Source organism: Globicephala melas, chromosome 10, assembly GCF_963455315.2.
Source record: "Globicephala melas chromosome 10, mGloMel1.2, whole genome shotgun sequence".
Taxonomy (NCBI): Eukaryota; Metazoa; Chordata; class Mammalia; order Artiodactyla; family Delphinidae; genus Globicephala; species Globicephala melas.
The window spans coordinates 83790017-83808945 of NC_083323.1; the positions used below are offsets into that span (position 1 = coordinate 83790017).

Here is an 18929-nt window from a genome sequence, read left to right on the forward strand (position 1 = left end):
TGAAACTTTTCACTCTAGTTCTGTGAAAAATGCCATTGGTAGTTTGATAGGGATTGCATTGAATTGTAGATTGCTTTGGGTAGTATAGTCATTTTCACAATATTGATTCTTCCAATCCAAGGAAATGGTATATCTCTCCATCGGTTGGTATCATCTTTAATTTCTTTCATCAGTGTCTTAGAGTTTTCTGCATACAGGTCTTTTGTGTCCTTGTGTAAGTTTATTCCTAGGTATTTTATTCTTTTTGTTGCCGTGGTAAATGGGAGTGTTTCCTTAATTTCTCTTTCAGATTTTTCATCATTAGTGTATAGGAATGCAAGAGATTTCTGTGCATTAATTTTGTATGCTGCTACTTTACCAGGTTCATTGATTAGTTCTAGTAGTTTTCTGGTAGCATCTTTAGGATTCTCTATGTATATTATCATGTCATCTGCAAACAGTGACAGTTTTACTTCTTTTCTGATTTGGATTCCTTTTATTTCTTTTTCTTCTCTGATTGCTGTGGCTAAAACTTCCAAAACTATGTTGAATAATAGTGGTGAGAGTGGGCAATCTTGTCTTGTTCCTGATCTTAGTGGAAATGGTTTCAGTTTTTCACCATTGAGAATGATGTTGGCTGTGGGTTTGTCATATATGGGCTTTATTATGTTGATGTAAGTTCCCTCTATGCCTACTTTCTGGAGGGTTTTTATCAAGTGGGTGTTGAATTTTGTCAAAAGCTTTTTCTGCATCTATTGAGATGGTCATATGGTTTTTCTCCTTCAATTTGTTAATATGGTTTATCACATTGATTGATTTGCGTATATTGAAGAATCCTTGCACTCCTGGGATAAACCCCACTTGATCATGGTGTATGATCCCTTTAATGTGCTGTTGGATTCTGTTTGCTAGTATTTTGTTGAGGATTTTGGCATCTATATTCATCAGTGATATTGGCCTGTAGTTTTCTTTTTTTGTGACATCTATGGTTTTGGTATCAGCGTGATGGTGGCCTCATAGAATGAGTTTGGGAGTGTTCCTTCCTCTGCTATATTTTGGAAGAGTTTGAAAGAGTGGTGTTAGCTCTTCTCTAAATGTTTGATAGAATTCACCTGTGAAGCCATGTGGTCCTGGGCTTTTGTTTGTTGGAAGATTTTTAATCACAGTTTCAATTTCATTGCTTGTGATTGGCCTGTTTATATTTTCTATTTCTTCCAGGTTCAGTCTCAGAAGGTTGTGCTTTTCTAAGAATTTGTTCATTTCTTCCAGGTTGTCCATTTTATTGGCATAGAGTTGCTTGTAGTAATTCCTCATGATCCTTTGTATTTCTGCAGTGTCAGTTGTTGCTTCTCCCTTTTCATTTCTAATTCTGTTGATTTGAGTCTTATCCCTTTTTTTCTTGATGAGTCTGGCTAGTGGTTTATCCATTTTGTTTATCTTCTCAAAGAACCAGCTTTTAGTTTTATTGATCTTTGCTATCGTTTATTTCATTTCTTTTTCATTTATTTCTGATCTGATGTTTATAATTTCTTTCCTTCTGCCAACTTTGGGGTTCTTTTGTTCTCTTTGTGTAATTGCTTTAGATATAAGGTTAGTTTATTTGAGATGTTTCTTGTTTCTTGAGGTAGGATTGTATTGCTATAAACTTCCCTCTAGAACTCCTTTTGCTGTATTCCATAGGTTTTGTGTCATCGTGTTTTCATTGTCATTTGTTTCTAGGTATTTTTTGATTTCCTCTTTGATTTCTTCAGTGATCTCTTGGTTGTTTAGTAGTGTATTGTTTAGGCTCCATGTGTTTGTATTTTTTACAGTTTTTTCCCCCTGTAATTGATATCTAGTCTTATAGCATTGTGGTGGGAAAAGATACTTGATACGATTTCAATTTTCTTAAATTTACCAGGGCTTGATTTGTGACCCAAGATACGATCTCTCCTGGAGAATGTTCTATGAGCAGTTGAGAAGAAAGTGTATTCTGTTGTTTTTGACGGAATGTCCTGTAAATATAAATTAAGTCCATCTTGTTTAGTGTGTCATTTAAAGCTTGTGCTTCCTTATTTATTTTCATTTTGGATGATCTGTCCACTGGTGAACATGGGGTGTTAAAGTCCCCTATTATTATTGTGTTGCTGTTTTTCCCCCCTTTTATGGCTGTTAGCATTTGCCTTATGTATTGAGGTGCTCCTATGTTGGGTGCATAAATATTTACAATTGTTATATCTTCTTCTTGGATTGGTCCTTTGATCGTTATGTAGTGTCCTTCTCTGTGTCTTGTAATAGTCTTTATTTTAAAGTCTATTCTGTCTGATATGAGAATTCCTACTCCAGCTTTCTTTTCATTTCCATTTGCATGGAATATCTTTTTCCATCCCCTCACTTTCAGTCTGTTTGTGTCCCTAGGTCTGAAGTGGGTTTCTTGTAGGCAGCGTTTATACGGGTCTTGTTTTTATATCCATTCAGCCAGTCTATGTCCTTTGGTTGGAGCATTTAATCCATTTACATTTAACGTAATTTTTGTTATTATTTTTTTAATGTACAGACAACAATTAAGGTAATTTTTGATACGTATGTTCCTATTACTATTTTCTTAATTGTTTTGGGTTTGTTATTGTAGGTCTTTTCCTTCTCTTGTGTCTCCTGCCTAGAAAAGTTACTTTAGCATTTTTTCTGAAGCTGGTTTGGTGGTGCTGAATTCTCTTAGCTTTTGCTTGTCTGTAATGGTTTTAATTTCTCTGTCAAATCTGAATGAGATCCTTGCTGGGTAGAGTAATGTTGGTTGTAGATTTTTTCCTTTCATCACTTTAAATATGTCCTGCCACTGTCTTCTGGCTTGCAGAGTTTCTACTGAAAGATCAGCTGTTAACTGGTGGGTTTTTACCCTGCTCATTCATCTGCTGTGTGTTTCTCTGTCTTCTCATTTTGCTTAACTTACTGTGTTTGGGGTCTCGTTTTCGCAGGCTGCAGGTTCATGGTTCCCGTTGTTTTTGATGTCTGCCCCCAGTGGCTAAGGTTGTTTCAGTGGGTTGTGTAGGCTTCCTGGTGGAGAGGACTGGTACCTGTATTCTGGTGGATGAGGCTGGATCTTGTCTTTCTGGTGGGCAGGACCGCATCCGGTGGCTTGTTTGGGGGTGTCTGTGAACTTATTATGATTTTAGGCAGCCTCTTTGCTTATGGGTGGGGTTGTGTTCCTGTCTTGCTAGTTGTTTTGCATGGGCTCTAGCATGGGAGCTTGCTGGTTGTTGAGTGGAGCTGGTTCTTAGCGTTGAGACAGAGATCTCTGGGAGAGCTCTCGCTGTTTGATATTACGTGGGGCTGGGAGGTCTCTGGTGGTTCAGTGTCCTGAATCCGGCTTTCCCACCTCAGAGGCTCAGGCCTGACACCTGGCCAGAGCACCAAGGCCCTGTCAGCCACACAACTCAGAAGAAAAGGCAGAAAAAAAAGAAAGAAAGAAGTAAAATAAAAGTTATTAAAATAAAAATGTATTATTAAAATAAAAAAATTTTTAAAGTATTTACAAAAGAAGAGAGCAACCAAACCAATAAGCAAATCCACCAATGATAACAAGCACTAATAACCATACTAATATAAACATAAATATCAGAAATTATTCAGTCGCCTACAGCAAACGCCACGCTTACAGCTGCTCCAAAATCCACCACCTCAATTCTGGGTTGATTCATTGTCTATTCAGGTATTCCACAGATGCAGCATACATCACGTTGATTCTGGAGATTTAATCCACTGCTCCTGAGGCTGCTGGGAGAGATTTCCCTTTCTCTTCTTTGTTGGCACAGCTTCTGGGGTTCAGCTTTGGATTTGGCACCCGGGGCGGGGAGGGGTATGGAATGCAGGGCAAGCTTTAGGCAGCAGAGGCCGGTGTGATGTTGCACCAGCCTGAGGCATGCTGTGTGTTCTCCTGGGGAAGTTGTCCCTGGATCACAGGACCCTGGCAGTGGTCAGCTACACGGGCTCCCGGAATTAGACTCCTGTGATTGCACACAGGTTTCTTGGTGGCAGCAGCAGCAGCCTTAGTGTCTCATGCCCGTCTCTGGGGTCTGCGCTGATAGCCGCGGCTCGCTCCTGTCTCTGGAGCTCGTTTAGGCGGTGCTCTGAATCCCCTCTCCTCGCGCTCCCCGAAACAATCGTCTCTTGCCTCTTCGGCAACTCCAGACACTTTCCCGGACTCCCTCCTGGCTAGCTGTGGCGCACTAGCCCCCTTCAGGCTGTGTTCACGCCGCCAACCCCAGTCCTCTCCCTGCGCTCCGACCAAAGCCCGAGCCTCAGCTCCCAGCCCCGCCCGCCCCAGCGGGTGAGCAGACAAGCCTCTCGGACTGCTGAGTGCCAGTCGGCACTGATCCTCTGTGTGGGAACCTCTCCGCTTTGCTCTCTGCACCCCTGTTGCTGCGCTCTCCTCCGCGGCTCCGAAGCTTCCCCCTCCGCCACCCGCAGTCTCCGCCCACGAAGGGGCTTCCTAGTGTGTGGAAACCTTTCCTCCTCACGGCTCCATCACACTGGTGCAGGTTCTGTCCCTATTCTTTTGTCTCTGTTTTTTCTTTTTTCTTCTGCCCTACCCAGGTTCGTGGGGAGTTTCTTGCCTTTTGGGAGGTCTGAGGTCTTCTGCCAGCATTCAGTAGGTGTTCTGTAAGAGTTGTTCCACATGTAGATGTATTTCTGATGTGTTTGTGGGGAGGAAGGTGATCTCCACATCTTACTCCTCTGCCATCTTGAAGGTCCTCTGTTCAATTGATTTTTGACAAGGGTGACAGGACTATTCAATGTGGAAAAGAGTAGTATTTTCAACAATAGTGCTGGGACAACTTTTTGCTTATTGAGATACAGCAGAGGGGGTGTGACACCAGGACCCGGAGGCCCAGGGCCCTTTGTGGCCGGGGAGCTTTGGTCGCAACTCACTGCTTCCGCAGGTGGCCATGGTACCACAGGCCTCTCGAGCGCAGGGGCTCCCTCAGTAAATACTTTTGAATGAATATATTAACTATTATTTTCAGTTATATTTCCATACATTTGACATTCAACAAGCTTTTCACAAATTATAGTTCTACAAAAAGCTTTGTATATTAGAAAATTGTTCTTATATCAATAGTTATTTTACATTTTGCTATGGTTATATTTCAAACAACTAACAGTGTTCATATCTGTTAGCATATCATGGGCTCTGTGCAAAAAGTCTGAGGTACGTCTTTACTAAGAGGAAAAAATTCTTTATTCACATCAAAAACGTACATTATAATCTTCTATATGTGAATATATGTTTGTGTGTCTCTCTATATTTTTATAGATCATCTGCATTAAAACTTTAATTTTAAATTACTAAAATTTTAGTTTTTTAGATATTCCCACAAAGAGAAACCCCTTGGGGAAAACCCATCTATTTTCTGCTTTCTTTATAGTATATTTTTTTAAACATTTGTCTCTGGAATAATAGAGATACCAACATTTTATATAACTTTTAAAAATGCATTAAATGTTATGACGAATTTGTCCACAGGTTATTCGAATCAAGACTGTAACATAGCATTAAAAAGATAAGCTACTTGACCTAAATCTTTAGAGTTTAGTTTGTTAAAATAGAATTAAGTTTAGTTAAGTTCCTTTTATAATAACATTTTAAATTTGCTGAGGAGTTGGTATGCTCATATCAAGATTATCAGGTGTGTGTATGTGTGTGTGTGTGTGTTATAAAGTGCAGCCCTCTGATCAATGCACACTCTTTCCTCCCATTTTCCTAAATACATCATGAAAAAAGGATGAGGTTTCCGCCTTAATTGCTTGTGCCTTTTATTCACATTCCTCTCTCAGCCAGAATTGTGAAAAGAGTGTTAGTAAAAAGCTGCACAATAGAGCTTTTCATTAGGCCTCAGCAAGGCACACAAAAGAAGGCTTTTGGAAAGAGTGAATGCATGAGTTTAATTTGCAGGTGGAGAGTAGATAAAAGGTGCTGACGCCTCTATTATTCTCTTACGTAGGTGACCCTTACCCTGTACAGCTGATCCCAACTACCATGGCAGCTGCTGCTGCAGCAACACCAGGCTTAGGCCCACTCCAACTGCAGGTAAGTCAGGAAACAATACACCAGAGACAAAGGTTAAGTAAATATCGAAAACAGCTATTATCGTGTTAACGCAAAATAAAACTGACTAGTGATATTTGTCTCACATTTTTTTGTTTTTGAATTTATGTCTACTGATTCTTAACCCAAAGTTGGTTCTTTTAATTTTTAGCCCAGTTTTCTGTACTAAAGACAGTTTATTGTAATTTTTTTTATTGCCTGGTATGATTTAACAAAATGAGCTGTAGTTTTGCTTTGATTACTGTATGCCATAATTTCGTCACAGAATGGTCCTCACCAAGATAAAAAGAACAAAAAACCTACAAAAGATATTCAGATACTTATGGATCAAGATAGCTTACAAAAATTACATTTAAAATTGTTCAAGATGCCCAGTATTTTTGAAGCACTCTTTATTCTCCTGCTAATGCCAGCTCAGTTGGATAAGCAAGGATAAGTAGACCAAATAAGCAGGTGCCTAAATGAGCACAACTTTATCCAGACATCCTAATTAAGACCTTTTTTAGCTCGGCAGAAGACATATTCCCATATATCCATGAATGTCAGTGCTAACTTTACCAGATGTCCAAGTGATTTTAGAAATTTTGTCTCTGGAGTTGGAAAGAATATCAATTAAATTATATTAAAGTTATCTTTCGTTAACTGTTTAAGTCTTTGAATCAGCATCCTACTGCCCTAGTTTCTGTTGTTATGGACTTTATAGTTACACAGGTAATGGGAATAACAAATCATCCAATAATAGGATTAATCTCCCCTTGTGAGAAGTTTTATATTTTCCTTTGCCTGAAAGACGCAGTAAGCCATTAAAGCCAAGTATAAAGCACTCATGCTTAATAAAATTAAGTTGTATTCATGAAAGTGCATTGTCATGACAGATGACCCTAGCCTATAAGGAAAATATAGTTTAAATTGCAGCATCAAGAGACAGTTACATCTGGTCAGCACAGAGAGTTGTCAGACCTGGTGGGGTTCTGAGAAACCAGCTGAGTCTCACAGGAGGAACTGAGACATACTGTGTTCTACAGAGGTTAATAACACCCATTCCTATTCTGCCTTTTCTCCGAAAGCTACAGTGTTAATGTCTGTTTCTTTGAGCTAGAAATAACCTTGGAAATAACCTGTTGGAGCCATGGGGACAATAAAAGTAACAACATTTGTTAGCTTTTGAAATCTGAGAAATAACTACAATACAAAGAAGTGGTTATAATAAGTAAAACTAAAAAGAGTAGTGAGATTAAAGGAAGAGGGAAGAATATCCAGCAATAGGTTTGAATGTGGAAAATAGGAGTTTTAGAGATCTAAGCTGTCAGTTTTCAAAACAAATTAGACATTCTCATTTCCTTTCACCATTGGATTAGTGGTGAGAGGGAGCGAGGGCAAGTTGCAGGCATCTCCTATGTTTCATTGTAGAATTCTAGTAGAAGGTAGCTTTGTTAGGCAGCAGTCCAAACTTATTTTTCTATAACGATAGTATTAGACTATTTGACACAAATTAAGTTTTATTTCTGCCCTTATAATGTGATATCAGATTCCGTTAAAATTTAAAGATACAAAAAAAATTTTGATCAGAAAACAAGAAAAAAGACACCAAACATATTTGCTTTTGCCTCAACTATAATTTGATCTATAAATGGGATAAAGATATTTTGTGTAAGTGGCATTGTACCCATTAAAATAAATGAGTTTTGTTAGGATCTCAGTAAATCAGCGCTGCAGTACAACAAGAAAACTAATAATCGTAACTCTTTCATGATAAGCCATTAGCTACTATTAAAACACAAACATGTAACCACACACACACACACACACACACACAGACTTTTTTTGCTTTTGATTAAAAAACAATACTCAAACCCAAACACATATTCCAAATGCATGTCATGGCAGAGAATCTGGCTTTTCTTTTAGTGGACTTACTCTCACCTTTGCTAGGGTGCCTACACCAACCTACTTTTCTACTCCTATTCCTAACACTGTATTCACAGGTCCCTAACCTTGACTTCACGTTTCCCCGAGCTGCAAAGGAGACCTGTAATACTCTCCCTCCCTTTGCATTAAAATAGCATCCAAATTCTTTTCTTCTCCACAAACCTTCCCAGACAGGTCAGAGAAAAGCTAACTACAATGCCTGGTCAGAAGTCTTATCTTAACCCTAACCCAGCATTCACCCCAATCTTGTGAACCTACTTCTGAGAAGTTTCATCTCAGTGGAGTATAATGTATGAGCCAGTTTTAATTTTCTCTATACTCTGCTTTGAATTATACTGCTAAATCTCCGTTTTCCATCCCTTAATAATACCTGGAGGAGACTTCATCACTTTTGAGTCCCTTTCAGTTACTAAGATTCTCTTTCAATTATTGAGATTCAGTCCTAGGTTCTTATGCTAGGTTCTCTGGTAAGGCTTTCACACAAAGATTTCTCATTTAATTCTTATTACAACACTTTTTGCTATGTATTAATAACTCCATTTGACAAAGAAGGAATCTGGATCACAGAGTCCAAAATCCATGGTTTTAAAACAATTATACTTGCTTTTCTAAGTACAGGAGATTTTATTTTAAACTTTGGAGACATTGCCCTTCTTAGGACATTTGCTAACTTAGTAACCTGCTAATACAATTATAACAATAATGCTGATTAATTGGTACTAATACAAATCCTCTATATGCAATACTGAAGGAGACAGCAGGATTCATGATGGCTATCTACTTCACACTCTGCATTGTCTATTTCATACCTATTTCAGATATATGTTAATTCAATCTTCTCCTTTTGAACATCTAGATCCAAGAAAGGACCCTATAAATATATTTCTACTCATGGTTGACTTTGTTTACCTACCATTTGTGTTTTCTTTTGAGATAATCATTTACATGCAATTGTTCACACTTGGATAATATTAAGTAAAACCAATAACCAGGGCCTTTATTAAAGAAGAAATAATGATTACAGTTGTCTTAAAAGAAAAGCAAAATGACATGTTTTAAATTAAACCACTGTTTATTACTTTATCGCTTCATGTTCCTGGATAAAATAATAAAATACTTACTATGCAAAAAAAACACATAAAAAATCACCTTACTGTATACTTTTATGAGCAGTTAAAATAGTCTAAGCATTGTCAAACATTTATTTTTTATTTATATAGAGAAAATGGCTTAATGTGGATTATGTATATAAAACATACAAATTAACATGTTGTGCCCAGGCACCATTTTATTTCTTTCTTTTATAACAAAATATCTGTCCTTGTCTCCTCTGAGCTTTTTCCAGAGCTTTTAAGTCTTTCTGGAGCTTCAGATACATATAGCCAACTATTTGTTGGCTACCAAGAGGAAACACAGACGTTACACGCATAATAAACTGACTACAAAATGGGCCTCACCAATTCTCTTCCTTGCCCCCAGACCTGTTCATTTTCTGGTCTTAGCAAATGGCTCAACCCCGGAAACCATGAGCACTATGTTCAACTTCCCTTCTTCCCTCTTCCTCTGGACCTATTCATTCATTATCTATCTATTCATTCTACCTACTAAATACATCAAGAATCCATCTGTTCCTTTGCACGATACTGTCACTCTGTGGGTCAGGCTACCCTCATTGCTTCCATAATTTACCACAGTAGCCCTGAACTGGCCTTTCCTTCTTCATCTTGCCCCTTCAGTGCACTCTCTACTATGTGTTTGTCAGAATGATCTTTAAGATTTTAGAAAATCTGGCCATGTCCTTCTCCTACTTAAATACTTTAAATTACACCTTGGTGTTTTCAAGTTCTCTCTCCCCTCTGGATCTTTACATGTGATGTTTTCTCTTTCGGGAAACCTACTACCCACCTTTTTTTACCAAGCAAACTCCTACTTATCCCTGAGGTTGCAAGTCAAAACCTCACTTTTTCAGGGAAGTTTTCATTGTCCCCAAGTCTTGATTAATGTAGGTCTTATATATGCTGGGAGCACACTGTATTTCCCCTCTCATAGCACTTATAGAATATGTTTTAAATCCTACTTTCTGGCTTCTACCAGATGGCAAAATCTATGAAATTACTGACTCACCATCGTTTGCACTTAACCAATGCTTGAAATATTTAATGGACTCAGTAAATATCTATTAAATGAAAAGGTGAAGAATGAATCTTAAGATTACACTTAAGGGGCTTGCCTGGTGGTGCAGTGGTTGAGAGTCCGCCTGCCGATGCAAGGGACACGGGTTCGTGCCCCGGTGCAGGAAGATCCCACATGCCGCAGAGCGGCTGGGCCCGTGAGCCATGGCCGCTGAGCCTGCGTGTCCGGAGCCTGTGCTCCGCAACGGGAGAAGCCACAACAGTGAGAGGCCCGCGTACCGCAAAAAAAAAAAAAAGATTACACTTAAAATAAATTATCTATTTTTGTTAACTAGCTACCCTTCTTTGAAATAGTGGAATTAAGCTGAATATTAATGATCAATTTCCTATATAAATTAATTTTCATCCTTATGAAAACACTACATACCTGTTACCACATTTGGCACTACAGTATTTTAAAATTATGTTTATGATAGTTCTGCTCCACACTACCTCGTTCAGTGTGCTGCGACTACACTAGACTCTTTTCTGTCCCTTGACTTGCCGAAGAATGCTCCCACCTTAGAGTTTGTCATTACCTGTCCCTCTGCCTGGAAGGCTAATTCACCTCATTCAAGAATCTGCTCTAATGTCATCTCTCCTAGACCTAGTCTAACTAACCGCTTGAAATCATAAAATAACCCTCCCAGAGGTACCACACTTCCTATTATTCTGCTTTTTTTCTATAGCACTAGTCATCTTCAAACATACTGTATAACTTACATATTATGTTCCTTATTTATTGTCTGCCTGTTTCAAATATTCTCTAAACTCCACCAGAGCAGGGAGTGTCATTTTGTTGTTGTTGTTGTCCAATAATGTATCATAATGTATCTCACGTGCTGGGGGCGGGGAATGCCTAGCAAGTAGCTGGTGCTCAGTACCTAGGAATAAAATGAAGCAACTATCATGAACTAATGGTCATAATCATTTTAAATAAAATAACAAAGCAGTGTATGATTAATTTCTGGAATAGATTATATTAATTTAAATACCAGGGAACATTATATTTTTAACCCTTATTAAATGATTCTTAGCATATGAGAAATCTGTAGGTCTATCTCTTCTGCTCCTTCTTCCCTTTATCTTATTTGTAACCTTGGGCTGCTGCATAAAGAATGCGTTTTAGCATTTATTACAGTTTGTGTAATTCCTTTAAAGTTATAATTTGCAAAAAGACCAGACATTTCAACATTAGTTTATTCCTATGTTGTGCGTTAACGGATGTACAGGCGTAGATGAGACTATGAATTGATAGAGGTGCTTTTGACTCAGTATGCCTCACCTTGCCAATACAACACTAAAGGAAATTATTTCTAAATAATGGAAAGGTATATTATCAAAATACAGTAACTAGCCAATTAGCAGTCTCATATACTGTTTACCCCCTTCTCTTTTTTCCTCCTCTTCTCTTTTTTCTTTCCCCTTCCTCTTCAAACTACTTATTTTTCTTCCAAGAGCCAAGGATGCCTTTTGATATTTGTTCTCCTAATATTGTCTCTTTTTAAAGGAGGGAGATTAACTTATACAGAAAACTAATCTAGCTTCATTTCAATATGAAGAAGTGAGTCTAATTATTTAAGCAAAATAACTTACACTTTGAATCTTTTGGATATTTGTGACTAGATAAAATCAGCTAACCAAATCGTCTGTTTCTAATTAATGAAACCAAATGATGGCAGCAGTCCATCTAACATTTATTTCTCATATTCATTGTCATTAATTTGCATTTTACTTAATGGGCATCGTGAACTTTTTAATAGTAAGATTTGTAGTGTATCCTATTTCTGTTTTTTAACAAGGCTTCTAAGATTGGAAATTAAAAGGAAATATTTATCCACTTACTTCTCACTTTATAAATACTGTATTTGTGTTGGCCAAAAGATGGTTGCCACCTGTTCTACCTATAGGAAGCCAAAAATGTCAACTCCAACCAATGATTAATAGTGATAAGCAGGGGAGAAAAAGATTGAAATTCTTTTTGGATGGTCATATTTTAGTCAACTAAGCAAGTAGCTTTCATTCAAGAATTTTTATTGAATTAATTCACCTTTTACTGATTTTAGTAGGATTATTTTTAAAATGCATAATAATATTTTTGGAATAAAGACTCAAAATTGCAAATTGTCATAAATGAAATCACATAGGGCTACAGTTCCAGCAACCAGTAATATCAATAACATGAATCCTCTGGGATAGAGAATATGATAGATGACATGTGATCACAGGAGAGAATGAATTATACAAAATATCAACTAAAATCAATCATTTTTCCTTGCTATCAAAGGTACATGGAAGTCATAGTGGAAATGGCTTCAGTTTCTATCTGATAGAGAGTAACATCAAGGTAGATGTAGATGAAAAAATGAAGTTCATCTTTTTATCAACCTCCTGCCATTCTCTGAAGGAGGTCAATAATTATGACAGGACACAGATAAATGTTTCATATTTCCCAGAGCCTTGTAGGTGAGCATGGCTTTATGTGTCTGACCAAGAGAAACCCCTAGAAAATCAATAACGAGGAAATAACCATGTGGAGAGGTCTAGATATGAGGCTTTTTACCTTCTTATTGAAGGATGAATACTTACAAGGATGAATACCTGTAAAATATTCATCTTTACCTACCTAGGCACTCTACTATTCAGTTTAACTCTTACGTCACAGTCATTTCCATTCAGGGTGAAAAATGATCAACTGCTCAACATTTCAGTCGCAACCCTGGTGTGTTGTTTGCTCTCAGACTTCTGTCTGCGTGAGTGAGTTTTCTTGCAGGTTAAAAGAATGAATTCCCTCTTTTCCTCTCTCTTCGACCCTGAGCCTGCAGGGCAGACAGACAGAAGCACACATATGATTAAGACAGCACAGCTGCAAGTGTGAGTCATTTGCATATGTATTAATAGAGGCAAAAAAAAAAAAACCTCAACAACAATTAAATTATATACAGAGACATTCTGCATACTAAAGAACATATGCAAATAGGCCTGAAAAAGTGCAGCCAACATTTTCTCTGACTTTTCCAGGCCCATATGGGCTAGAGTCAGAACCCAGCAGTGTTCAAGAATCTCCTTTAAGGAAAAACCTAGTAGGAACTACTTCCACAGTTATTACCACCCCTAGGGTTCCCGGGAGCTGTTTGACATTTGGGCAATGGAGACAGTATCGGCAGTGTCTTTTTCATGCTATTTCTGTATTTCCTTGTTTCCAGCCGCTTCATGTTGTCTCATTACATGCTAACAGAGACATCAGTACACGTGTGCTTTTCCACACTACCCATTTTTATTGTATTTACCAATCAAATGGTAAAGTTTAAAATTGTATTTGAAGTTCTCCCATTGCCTGCACTAAAGTAATATAAACTATTTATCAGTGCCAGGTTTCCTGGTCGCAAGTTCATGCCCATTCCTCAATGGCATTCTGTGTTCTCTTAATCAAAACATGCTTAGGTTACTCTAAAATGTTTCTAGGCTAATTGCTATACATAAAAGGATTGCTAGGCTCAAGGCCAACAGTAGATGCAATCCTAGGAACAATACCAGTTTACTGTAATTTTAAAAGTATACAGGTTTTTCATTTTATCAAGAAAAACAGAACTACTCAGTTCTCTAGTCTTGGCTATATATAAGAAAGGAGAGAAACTAATATTCTTCAGATTCACAGATTGTATTTATATTAGAAATTTGTCATTCAACCTAATTGCCAGTTTAGTTTATATTACTAGTATCCTTTAATTTATTCAAGGAATGTCTTACGAAGACAAATGCAATCTTAGGAGTAAAATTCTACGTAAGTAAAGGTTATCACCTTAATAGAACCAATAAGAGTCTTGAGCCTAAAGAACCCAAATGAAGACTCCTTAAGAGAAACAAACTCTGGTTGTGGTACCAGAAAACTGTTGAATATTATCCATTATTTGTATGGCTAAATCTCAAAGCATGCAGCTGGAATATATAAATTATATTACATATAACTGTTAAACCTAGGGCGGAAGTCTTCGTAGTTAATTAATTATATACAGGAAAACTTAGTCTCTCAGCAGGGGATAATTAGAGGGAAAATAACATAGACTAAAGCAAAAAATTTTATTATTATATTAAGACATTATCTTTAGATTAATATTTTAAGAGGCACTGTTATTTAGCGAGAGGTTAAAAGGATGGTACCTGCAGCCATCTGTGCCTTAACTCATGGTTCTGCTATTTACTAGCTCTGTGATTCGGGGCAAGTTACCTAACCTCTCCATTCCATAGTTTTCTTGTCTGTAAATTATGGATATACATGATATCTTATTGTGAGAATTAAATGAGATAATATACATCAAGTTCTTAGAGCAATAAAAGTATTAATTACAATTTATGAAATACTATGTCCTAGGTAATAATAAATGCTTGGTAGTATTAGTTGATTAATAAATGTTATTAGCTGGTAATTTTTTATAGCTTAAAGGCAATCTTGCAAGTGAGGACTTGGCAGACTCTTCTTACGTGGATTTATTTTGCAGTTCAGCATCTAAAGCAAGTTAGTAAAATTGAGGCACATTGTCTTATTCATAAGGAAACAATTTTTTTCCCCTGTGTGGTATAATTTTAAGCCCCATCACAAGAATCTATAGGAGGCAATGAGTTTAATTATCCAAAAAAAAAAAAAGCCCAAGTAGTTATTTAGGAGTATAGTGTTCTAAATTTTGCTATTGCTCACTCTTTATCTCAATATTTATATCTATAAAATGAAAATAATGCCTCCTGTCAAGTCCTATTTTTCCTTGAATGTAATGCAAATTAATTGTCTCTATGAGCTGCCAGCAACTATTCTAAATGAATAGCTTATAAAGTTTAAAATAAGTTATTTACGTAGATGCTTTTAGCGTAATAACATATTTTAAAATAAATAATATAAAATATTATTTTATATAAAATATTTTCTGGTATAACCCTTCAAAACATACTCTTCTTCTAACTATATTAGTAGAATATACACCAAGACATCTTACCTCTTATCCTACTCCTTTATTATAGAGCTAAACTGTTTCTCATAGAAATGTGAGAAAATTTATAAACTTTTCATTACTTCCTTTAAGGAAATAGTTCCTATGTTTTCATACTTTAATGTGGAAGCGAATTATTTTATAAACCCCATAGTATCCCAGAAATTTTATTTACTCAGCAAATACTTATTCTTTGTAAGTGACTAAGCTAAGCATCATAAGGAATGCAAAGATGAATTAGTTAAGAATCCTTGAGGGACCATAAAGGAGCTTGAAATTTAAGAGAATGAATGGAGTGTGAAAGTGGAATAGAATTTGAAGAAAGTCATACAACCTCCTGTCCTAACAAGTCTATTTGAAATAAAAAGGACCTCAGAGACCTTTAAAAGCAGTTGTTTCAAACTGTTCACAGGAGTCCGAGTGGCTCCAATCGCCACCAAACAGTACCATTCACTTTTATTTGTTTTATAGATTGAGTTCTACTGGCTGAGATTGTTTGAATAAAAGATTCTGCTGCTAAAATAAAATTTAAAGATCATTCTTCTATTCCAACTCTTGAATTTTATTGATGAGGCAATTTAGACTTTAAGTAGTGACCTGGCTAAATCAGATATTAACAGAAGTGTGCCTATAATCCTAGCAGCTGAAAGCTAAATCTAGCTTCTTCCTATTTTTCCATGGTATCCTTACAAATATTTAAATGCATATATTCATATATATTACTTTTAAGTTGTTTTGTGTAAAAAGAGGGGAGAAAAATTGCTATTTTTGCATTTAGACTTAAATTAAGGATGAATAAAACAATAGATAGGATTTGCATATTAGTAACAATGGCAACCTTCTGAATTGCTTTCATTTTGCTGAGTTCACTGATTGTGCTCTGTGAATTAATTCTTTTGTGAAAAGCTATTGAAAGATCAAGGAATTCAGAAAACAAAACAACAGAGAAGTGTGCTGTTTCATATCTATTTGTTCGTAAAAGGTTCAAAGTGAGATTGTTTACATGACAAGTCTTGTTGATATTTTATTTGCTTCTTAGAAGAAAGATAGTATTCAAAAGTTGATTATATAATCATGCAGATAAGATTTTGCAGTGATGAATGAAATGTTCTGAGAGAAAGACCAAGGAGAAAAACCATGTTACAATTTTGAGCTACATTTGGTTGGCAGGTGACTTTGCAAGATTTGAAGATAGAGCCCTATTCGATTCCTTCAGATGAAAAGCTTAAGCCAGCCCAGCATATTTCAGATTTGCTGTTTCCTGTGGAAGTTTCTCAGTATTGTCCTGCCAAACTTATGGAGTGAAAAGAAAGGGGAGGAGGGAAAGGAATCCTTAATTATTCCATCTTTCTTAATCCTGACCTTTCCCTTAATGCCATACCCCCTTTTCTTACCCAGCGGCTTCTTGGATAAAGGAAGGAGACAGGAAGAAATGGAGGAACAGACTCAAAGTATGCTCCCCAATGATTTGGTACAATGAGCATTGGGCCAGCAGAGTTAATACCTCCAACAGGGGAATTGCAACAATGTTCTCTCTTGCTTTTGCCTTTCTAGAACTTCTTCAATGTAAAATGAAAAAAGTAATCTTGATACTGTGCTCTACTATACTGTGCTCTAGTCTATACAGCTCGTACAGGTATGACTAGCTTTCCCCTGAATTTAGTTCTTCGGTTTTCAAGGAATCTTAAATTGTTAGTAATAGTACAGTTAAAACATTTGGTTAACATATAGAAGATAAGCCATGACATTTAACTAAACAATTAAAAAAAAAAAAAAGCAAAGGCCCTTAAAAGTTCTTCATTTTTATTCTCTTCTTGATTTGATTCATCTTGCATCTGGTTTCGTTCCAGAGGAATTTTAAGTTTGGATGTTTTAGTTCACCTTAGACACAAGCTAGCATTAAATGCAGTATGAAACTATAGAATATATAGTTTTCATAGGCTCAGTCTTTGCACTGTAACCATCTAATCATTTATTGGTACAGTAGTACAGTAATCCGTTAGATGACCTGATGACTTATGCTTTTTCTTTTCTTTCTTTAAAGCATGTTTGTCAGTTTGTAAAAAACATTAAAAAATTGTTTTTAATTGTTTTAAAGTAAATCTTACAAATAAATGATATTTAAATGGAACTTATAGTATGATGGGTTATGAGCTTGAGCTCTCCTGAATACCTCTTAGTTTCAGTTTCTTCCCTTGTGAAATGTGATAATTTTGTTCCTACATGATAAAGCTGTTGTGAGGATTAAATGAGATAGTATGTACAATATGCTTAGTATAGCATAAGCATTCAGCCATCATTAGCTGCTATCATCCTTGTTGTTATATCCTGTATTCAGGGATTTCTCCACTGTCAGAAATGAGCCTAATAAATTCTTCCATATTTCAAGTTAGCAAGTATTTTTCTAAGATATAGCAATTATGTTCTGTAGTACAGAGGTGTATGGCAAATTGAGAAATCCATCTCAATTTAATTTGGGGTTGAATGCACTCTTTGAGAGCCATTCCCCCATGTTTAATGCAAGCCGAAAGTCTTTATGAAAGTAAAACATGCTTTCAATATAAAAACCTTTGTTCTACATGTAAGACTACACAAAAAAACTGTTTCAATTCTTCCTAAAAACGAAGAGAATGTATCTCCCTATTTCTTTCCATTCCATACGAGTTACTAGAGCATCTTTGCTTTTATGACATTGACAATTATTTGTGAATGGAACAAACTTTTCCCTTTGAAGGGAAAGCTGTATGTTATTGGAAAGTTACAGTGTTTTATTGTAATGGGGAGAGTTTTACAGCAGGGCTGGATGGTTAGGGCATAATAAAGGCATGCAAAGCTGTTGGTATATCATGATCCCTCTAACTTCCCAAACTGTTCAACAAATAAGGGATCAACAAATAAGGGATTAACAAATAAGGGTCCTGCTCTCAACTTGCTTCTGAAGTGATATGTGAGTCTGGTCTCAGGTCATTTAATCTGGCCAGCTCTCAAGTTTTCTTGTTTTTAAAATACAGATAAGTATAGCTGTTCTACCTATATATCATGGAAGAAGGGAGGAAATGAAACAAAGCACTATGAAAGTAACCACGAGCCTCAGAAATCCCCAGGAGTCTTTGCACCTTACAAGTGGACTTCTCTGATTCCTGATACATTTATTCATGTACTGTCAAAGAAAATATGAGAGAAGGGTGCTGAAGTAACCATTGGCCTAAGGCATTCAAAGGAGATGCTTTAGAAACCTAAAAATAGTCAAGCTAGCACTGAAGATCTAATTAGGCAAGAAATAGGAAGTTTCATTATTCCTATTACATCTCCATGGAAGGAGAAAGAAGATGAGCAGGTCAGACCAGGGCTAGACTACCCAATAGACAACCTAACAACATGCTTACACCCAGGAAAAGAAGGGCTATGTGGAAATAAATAAATAAGTAACAATTTGACATAAAACAGCTTCATAGCAGTAATCAGAACGCTGTGTTATTTTGAAGTACACAGCCAACTGGTTGGGCACTATAAACTTTTTAATCCTTAAGGATGCTAAAGATTTAAAAACAGGAAGCTACTTCTAAAAATCTACCTTTGTTCCTATTGAAAATCTTTTTCTCTCTCTCTCTTTTACTTTTATGTCTTCCTTTTTTCCCCTCTTTCTTTAACTTTTCCTCTCTACATTTTTAGTTGCCCCCTCTGTTAATCCTTCTCTACGAGTCTTCCCCTTTTCTCTATTCTTCAGTTTTTCCCTCCTCTCTCTTGTTCTCCAAAATCTGGGACTCTAGCTACTTTTTTATT

At 36.6% G+C, this 18929-nt stretch overlaps 1 protein-coding gene across 7 annotated transcripts in view; it reads left to right on the forward strand.

Moving 5' to 3' along the window:
* The window catches only part of SOX5 (SRY-box transcription factor 5), a 991328-nt gene that overhangs the window by 883367 nt on the left and 89032 nt on the right, over positions 1-18929 (forward strand). For all 7 annotated transcript variants that reach the window (XM_060306246.2, XM_060306247.2, XM_060306245.2 and 4 more), the window contains one exon: positions 5961-6046. In XM_060306246.2, the coding sequence (XP_060162229.1) occupies positions 5961-6046 (86 nt within the window). The remainder of the gene's footprint in view (positions 1-5960; positions 6047-18929) is intronic.